We start from the raw sequence: 7,544 nt of genomic DNA on the forward strand, positions 1-7,544 counted from the left end.
TAATTGAGATATTTAATAACTTTTTTAAAAAATCATAATTTTAGCTCATGTAGACAATTTCAAACATTGAACTATCATATTGTAAATATTTATTTTTAGAAATCGTTAATATTTAATTGTAGTTACACAAAAGAGGCAAAAAATTAATTTCATTAGTTATTTTTATTTGATTTTTAAAAGCTTTTTTTAAGTAGTTTTATTTTCAAACAAAACTCAATTGGTTATTGTGACGCATACCTCATTACCGACTTTAAAAAAAAAAATAGAAGAAACTCTATTTTTCATTAAAATTAAAAGATAGCTGCAGGTCTCGATTTCTTAACATTTTGATTTCCATTTTCTGGCATAATGTATTAAAAAAGTGGTTGCATAATTAATTATTACGATTTTTATGGGCATTATTTTTTTTAAGTAGCTTTATTTCATTCTTTAATAATAATATATAACAAAAATATATATAAAGTGAATGTAACCAAAATAAATTCTATATTAGTAGTATATTTCGCGTTTATCTCACCGTAGCTATTACTTATCATAAGATAAATTTTAACATGCAATGTGAAATTAACATTGTGTGGCGTTTTTTTCCCGGCCCCAACAAAAATGACCACTGGCATAAAAAGTTAGAACTGAAATTGAGTGTAAATTTGAATTTGATAACAAGTCTCTTTTTCCAATACATGTATGTGAATAAATGCTGTAACAGAAGGTCAAATTCCCAATTAAAAAAAAAAACAAGAACAGTCAAATTCCCTGTAATAAAAAAAAAGAAAGTCAAATTCCTGGTTATATATGGAGTTAAATTTCTCACACGGTAGTACGTTACTTCTCAAAACTTCAAAACAATTTGTTCCACATACAATGAATGAGAAAAAATATGCTTAACAAAAGCCAAAGTCAAAAGAAAAACGCACTCCGTATACAGTAATAAAAATATTTTTTAACTATCAAATATAATTAATATATATGTAATTAAATTAATTATGCTGTATACATTTGATATAAAAAAATGTATGTAACAATGCCAACTTGGTAAAACATTAATAGCTGAAACAAAGATTTTGAAAATTGTAGAAGAATACAAACGAGCAAAGTAAGTAACAGCTCAGAGACAGTAATAGTGTGACTCCTTACCATACCAATCTGGGTTGGAGAAAAAGAGGTGGTAAAAGCATGCACGTAACAATAACAAGCGAAACGACATAGCCTCGATTAGAAGCACATGTCGTTTCATGCGCTTGACCAGCAGAAAATGAAGGCCACGTCACTGATGTTCTGTAACGGGTGAGAACTGAGAAGGGAAAGAGTGAGTGCATGCATATATATCTTTAATTATTCCAAAAACCATCCATAAATAAAAGCCCAGACTTGTCAGAAAAAACGCATCCTCCTTTATAACATTCCACATAATCACCCTGCGACAACAACAACGTTTAAGGTAACATCATTAATTTTCATGTGTGTTGTTCAGCTATAAAAAAAGGTCCAATGTCCCTAAATTTTTCAATCATCAGGTTCTGGGTTGATCACTGGTTGAAACCTGAGAACCTATATTCCTTATTACTACCTTCTCTTCCTCTCCAAATTTTTCTCCGCTTAAATTATATTTCCCAATGGCCAAGAGAGCTAGAAGCGACTCACTGGCATTGTCATCAGTGTCATCAGTGTCACTGCTTCCTCGCATTTTCGAAGAACTTCCTCTTGAAATTTTGTTGCACGTTTTCTCTTTCTTGCCCATTAAAGTGGCAGCGCAGAATTGCACCCAGGGATCCAAGTTCCGGAATTGCAAGCAATTCAATCGCAAATTCATATTCGGCAGAGAGTTAGCGATGCGACGCAACCGCGAATCCGTCGCTAAATTAGTGGATCACCTGTTCGACACACACAAGGGTGATCTGATCGATTCATTTCAGCTCCACATCGACCCAGTTGAAATTGAAGAGTTGCTTGACAAGTGGCTCAGAATCTGTGTCGAGAAGAAAATCCAGGATCTCGAATTGTATTTTCTCCGACCGGGATACACACTCACCGAGGATTTTCTCAACCAGCTCAAAAATTTGAGCTCTTTGAAGCTTGTCCACTGCGAATTCGAGTTACCACTCAAGCTCCAAAGTTTGACCAATCTGAGAAGTTTGATTCTGTGGCATGTCCCGCTCAGGAATGAAAGGCTTCAGACTTTGATAGTCCGATGTAGGATGCTTCAGACAATTGATTTGCTTCACTGCGCTGAACTTTCCCGTGTGGAGATCTATGCGGCCGAGCATAGATATTTCAAGATGTTGAGAATAGCTGGGTGTAATAATTTGTCAATGGTTGAGGTTGTTTCCCCAACTCTTCGGTGTGTGCACTATTGTGGGCACGTACCAAGCACAATAACATTCCAGGCACCTCAATTGAGTGAGGCCTTGTTCAATTTTGTGCCTGCTGGGAACAGAAGGTACTTGCGGGCTTCTGTGCTGGAAAAGCTGGTCTGTGATATCTCTAATGTCACTGTTCTTTCAGCTTCAGTCCTTATTCCTGAGGTATATATATTATTTGTTTCTAGTTAATTACATCTAGTTGATTCTTTGTCATTTCATTCAATTTTAAATCATGGTTGTTGGACAAAATTACTTAAATAGAGTTTCCTAAATGCTGTTTGTATTATTCCCTTAACAAAATTAAAGTTTCACTTAAAATTGAACAAGTTTCATTTCAGTAACATGTCTAATAAAAGCAATATCATAGAATTATATATATATATATATATATATATATATATATATATATATAAATATAAATATAAATTAACTATAACTACAATTCTGGTGAAAGAATGACCCTAAAAGGCACCACATGAATTTTATTCTTTTTGTTAGGCTGACGATGACAGTTTTTTTTGAATAATTGGATTTCAGGCTTTGACGGCTAAGATTCATCATGGAGTTTTTGGAGAAATATGTTATAATTTTTTGAATCTCCGGGAGCTTCACCTGATAATGAATGGAGGACTTTTTTGTAATCCATACGATATCATCATGTTAATGAAACGGTGTCCTATTCTGGAGAAATTATTCATCGATGTGAGTATACTATTAATTAATCTCCAAATAATAATTATAATTGCTGATTGATATGATCTTTTTACATTCTAAAGTTTCATCCAGTTAGGAATAATATATTATACTTTTTTCTTTTATATATTTCATTCCTGCTTGGTTTGAACCACCAATCCTCAGTCTTAAAGATGACCAGGGTTGATTAGTTCCCCTGGTAATGATAGAAGTTTTTCAGTGTTCCATTCATATATAAGATTGTGCTTTTAAATATTACTTCTTAATTAATATAAATTCACTAACAAAAAAGTGTATACATTCATGATTACTGACAATAAATTACCCTTAACTATCGATGTACATACAAAATCTTAATAATAAGAATTATATTTTATTATTAGATTTACTTTAATAAAAAAAAACATTACATTTATTTTTATATATTTATAACCATGTGTAAATTATGCAAGTCTTTTATATTTTATCTCTAATCCTTGTAACTTAATTTCTTTTTGTCTTAACGTTGACTCTAAACTATGTTGTAGATTGATGATTACAATTTTGAATGTGGACCGTATTGGGAATTGCATCAGAAGCCTAAGCTGGACAAACTTGATCACTACTTTGATCGGCTCAAATATATTAAGCTCAAGGGTTTCAAGTTTCTACAGTCTGAACTTCAACTGGTAAAGATCCTTCTGAGCAAAGCAACCCATTTGGAGGCTCTAATTCTTGTCACACCAAAGAATGGTCGTATTAAATTATGGAGAGCAGATGGACCCAAATATAGTCATCTTTTTGACTCTTGGAAAGCATCGCCGGAAGTCAAAATAGTTTTATTTGAACATACGGCTGATCGCAGTCTTGTTCGTCCCTCCCATTCAAAAGATTGGTTATTGTAGACTTTGGATGGTGACTAATTAAGGATATGTGTTTGTAATAAAAAAAGAACTTAAAGAGAGTTTAGCAATATGGTTAGAAGGATAGCATCCGGATAAACTTACCTTCAAGTTATTCAATTAGATTTTCAAAGTTTCTAAGGAAAAGGAGTTATCATATATACACAGTAATCAACACAAGAGAATTCAGGTTGTTTCATGCTTGGAATTAAGATCTATGATGTAGAATGTAGACTTTAATTTGTTCTCTTTCATATATACACAGTAATCAACACAAGAGAATTCAGGTTGTTTCATGCTTGGAATTAAGATCTATGATGTAGAATGTAGACTTTAATTTGTTCTCTTTTGTGTTTACATACCTTGTAATTTAATTTATACAGGAGTAAAATGTACTTGCTCTCCTTGCAACCTTTTTCTGCTGTAGTGATCAAATTGTAATGGTAAAGTGCTAATTTCTGTGGAATTGTTGTTCTATTTATAACTGTAAACTCGACGGGATTGGTTTAGTGATGCATTAAGCTAGTTTTCTGGTTCAAATATACTATAAAAACTCTTTAGGAAAGGAGTGAATTGATACAAGCTTCCACAGGACTACTTTTAAATGAGGGAGTTTGTGGATATACATAAATACATATATTATGCAGTAAAAAATATTAAGTAATAAAAGAAGGTCAAATCTCGTCCCAATGTGTAACTCAGTTTTTTTTTTTTGTTCACAGCCAAAACAAATATAGAGGAAGTCAGTCACAAGCAGTGCCAGACCCGAAATAATTAAGTGCTGCTCATCATTGGCCAATATTATCCTACACCCCACATAACAATGAGTAACTCAGTGATTGATATCTTCGCCAAGCATAGTCATGGAGCTATAGGGATTTTTTTATTGTTTTTTATTGATCCTCCTTCTTTTGCTTTTAATTTGTTGGAAGCAGACTTTTATGCTATATATTTTAGCTTAGGTTGTTTGTTTTCGGGCTTTTAAACCCCCTTGATTCAAAAAGAAAAAGAAAAAGTTCTCGCTCTCTACGTGTGTCTGTGAAATATGATCAATTGACATGAGGATTTAAAATAATCCTTTTTAATAACTTTTTTTTAAGTTACAATTTATTAATTTAACCATTAAATTTGAAGTTCTCACAAAATATAAATCTATTTGCAATGTTTGATATGATTCAAATACTACATTTCATTACATTATTTTTATTTTATTTTATAATACAGTATTTGAAATATAAGTAAATAATTATGATTAGATTACAAGTTCAAATCCTCAATATGAAGATTTTTATTTTATATACTCAAAGTATTTTTTATTAGACGTAATTTTGTTTGATTTGGATATGATTATTATAAAGGACAAAATTCTGATGATAAATTTGATTACAACATAAGATTATGATCATTAAAATATGCAATTTATTTAACAATTTAAGGGATTGTAAGAAACTGCAAAGGATTTACAAACATTATATTATATTACATGTAAAATTTGATATAAATTATATTATTAGGATAATATCGCTAGTGAACTTGATCAAAACATATTCAATTTATTTTACAATCTATAGGGTCATAAGAAGTGATTTTTCTCACTACAAAGAGTTTACAAGCATTAGATAACACTAAAAAAAAATTATTAGGAGACGTATGTTTCACGGATTTAATTATATTTCTAAGAATAATATTATTGAAAATGTTATATTTAGGAATCCATTCTTAATCCAGATTTACAATTTTATCAATTTTTTAATTCTTTCTTTGATAGTATAAACAAGCATTCACTGTGTATATAGAAACATTCATAAATGTAGCTACCTATTCTCATGAATAAAATATGTTTGTTTCTTGTCTCCTTCCTCTTAAAATTTTTCTTTCCTCTTTTTTTAATGATTCTCTTATGACTAATTTAGGAAAGTATTGATTGTTTCTACATTTGCATTTATAGTCCTACAATTTCCTTGTTAGTTTGTGGCAATAATATTTGATAAATAGTGCTTGTTGTTGTAAGATATTGTACGGTATTGCACATTTTTGCAGCAATAAAAAAAGGTGTTTATTGTTGATAAATTTACACTTGGAAACATGACAGTTGGATTTGATGGTCTTACTTATACTCTAACACTAGGAAGAAAGAGGGTTGTTGTTTCTGATGATGTGAAAGTGTCTCCTCGATTGAAGAGAATATATCGTGACAGAGTTTCTCTCAACTCTAAGAGGTCTCTCCTTGATGCCCTTCCTCAGGATGTTTTGGTAATTGTGAAATTTTCTAGGTTTTATTTGAATGATTTTCAAGCTTTCATTTTGATTCTTTATGTAAGTTTTTAATTTTAAATGTGTTTTCTGTTTTCTTAATTACAGGTCCAAGTGTTGTGTGGTGTGGATCATGAAGACTTGAAGCAGCTTTTTCATGTATCCAAAACGATTAGAGAAGCGGTATGTATCAGTAACATGAGGATAAACGCATTAGTGGTGTATTTGTAATTTGATCATTTTAACGTTAATTATATTGTCTATGCAGACCACAGTGGTTAAGAAATTGCATTTTGATATCAGTACACCAAAGAAGAAAACTTTTGGTTTTCTTAATCCATTTGATTTGGAGGATGTAAATGGGTTTGAGGAAATTGAAGCCCCAAACAGAGTGTTGAGGAAAGCAAAGTCAAGGTTGAATAGGAAGAAGTTGGATGACAACGTCTTGCAAGTCTTGTTTGCTTTCATGGATGAAGACCAGTGAGCCATGAAAGGATAACTGAGGATAACGATTATTGATTAGAGAAGAGGATGAACATTGTGAATAGATTATACTGGAAATTAGAGGTTTAAGATCTACTCAGAAAGATGTCAGTGACTTATTTAATTTCACACGTTAAATTTTCATAGGTCATTTCTTGAAATCCGTCCTTCAAGATTGGACTTTATGAAAATTTATGTACACATGGATAGGCAAATAGAAAACATAATTTAAAGAGGTCAATCTTTGTCCCTTCTATTTTGATAAATTTGAGGGCATATAGTTGATATTATTATATTTTGTCTTATCTTAATAAAATCAGAAAGTTCTAATTTTTTTTTTTCTGAATATTTTGTCTACCTTTCTCTCTGTATTATATTGTTGTAGAAGATTCAATTTGCTTTAATAGAGTTTCTTGACGAACATCCACGGAATGGTTGATATTTACTCTTAATAGAGAAATTTATGAAGAAATTAATTTTAATTTTTTCTCTAACATTGCCTATTCATTACTGTTACCAACAAATGAGGGAAGCAAATTGCCATATCATTATCATGGTGCACAAAGATGGAGGTTTTAAATTGAGTATGTTTTTATGGGAATGAAAAACATGAGAAAAGCTTTGCTTGTTAGAATGGAGAATGGATAACTGTACAAGGCTACTAAAAAATTTCTATATTTCTTTTGGGTGAATTGAATTTGTACTAAATTACAAGTTATATAAGGAATGATCCCAAATTCTCGCACTTGAAATTTTATATTTAGGGAGTTTATATACCATTCGCATCTTGTGGCAATATATTCATTTTGCTTTAATGGAGTTTCTAGAGAAGATTCACAAGATATTTATAATTCTGTGATATTTCATCATAATA

The 7,544-nt window shown here is 31.0% G+C and overlaps 2 protein-coding genes across 2 annotated transcripts; both read left to right on the top strand.

Annotated features, from left to right (window-relative positions):
• The first annotated feature begins 1,371 nt into the window (after positions 1 to 1,371).
• Positions 1,372 to 4,278, top strand: LOC114375914 (putative FBD-associated F-box protein At1g61330). Its single transcript, XM_028333780.1, has 3 exons — positions 1,372 to 2,522; positions 2,898 to 3,062; positions 3,581 to 4,278. The coding sequence occupies exons 1-3, from the start codon at positions 1,614 to 1,616 to the stop codon at positions 3,935 to 3,937; spliced, it is 1,431 nt and encodes a 476-aa protein (XP_028189581.1). The 5' UTR covers positions 1,372 to 1,613; the 3' UTR covers positions 3,938 to 4,278.
• Positions 4,279 to 6,019: 1,741 nt separating this feature from the next.
• Positions 6,020 to 6,671, top strand: LOC114373316 (F-box protein At1g61340-like). The gene is made up of 3 exons (XM_028330803.1): positions 6,020 to 6,187; positions 6,296 to 6,370; positions 6,456 to 6,671. The coding sequence occupies exons 1-3, from the start codon at positions 6,020 to 6,022 to the stop codon at positions 6,669 to 6,671; spliced, it is 459 nt and encodes a 152-aa protein (XP_028186604.1).
• The last annotated feature ends 873 nt before the right edge of the window (positions 6,672 to 7,544 follow it).

The sequence above is a fragment of the Glycine soja genome, chromosome 11 (assembly GCF_004193775.1).
Source record: "Glycine soja cultivar W05 chromosome 11, ASM419377v2, whole genome shotgun sequence".
Lineage (NCBI taxonomy): Eukaryota > Viridiplantae > Streptophyta > Magnoliopsida > Fabales > Fabaceae > Glycine > Glycine soja.

What these genes read in the sequence shown, in the direction of transcription:
- LOC114375914 (XM_028333780.1), top strand. Translation starts at nt 1,614, where the DNA reads ATGGCCAAGAGAGCTAGAAGCGACTCACTGGCATTGTCATCAGTGTCA. An exon ending in CTTCAGTCCTTATTCCTGAG is followed by an intron (nt 2,523 to 2,897) that starts GTATATATATTA and finishes ATTGGATTTCAG; the next exon opens with GCTTTGACGGCTAAGATTCA. An exon ending in TGGAGAAATTATTCATCGAT is followed by an intron (nt 3,063 to 3,580) that starts GTGAGTATACTA and finishes ACTATGTTGTAG; the next exon opens with ATTGATGATTACAATTTTGA.
- LOC114373316 (XM_028330803.1), top strand. Translation starts at nt 6,020, where the DNA reads ATGACAGTTGGATTTGATGGTCTTACTTATACTCTAACACTAGGAAGA. An exon ending in CCCTTCCTCAGGATGTTTTG is followed by an intron (nt 6,188 to 6,295) that starts GTAATTGTGAAA and finishes TCTTAATTACAG; the next exon opens with GTCCAAGTGTTGTGTGGTGT. An exon ending in CCAAAACGATTAGAGAAGCG is followed by an intron (nt 6,371 to 6,455) that starts GTATGTATCAGT and finishes TTGTCTATGCAG; the next exon opens with ACCACAGTGGTTAAGAAATT.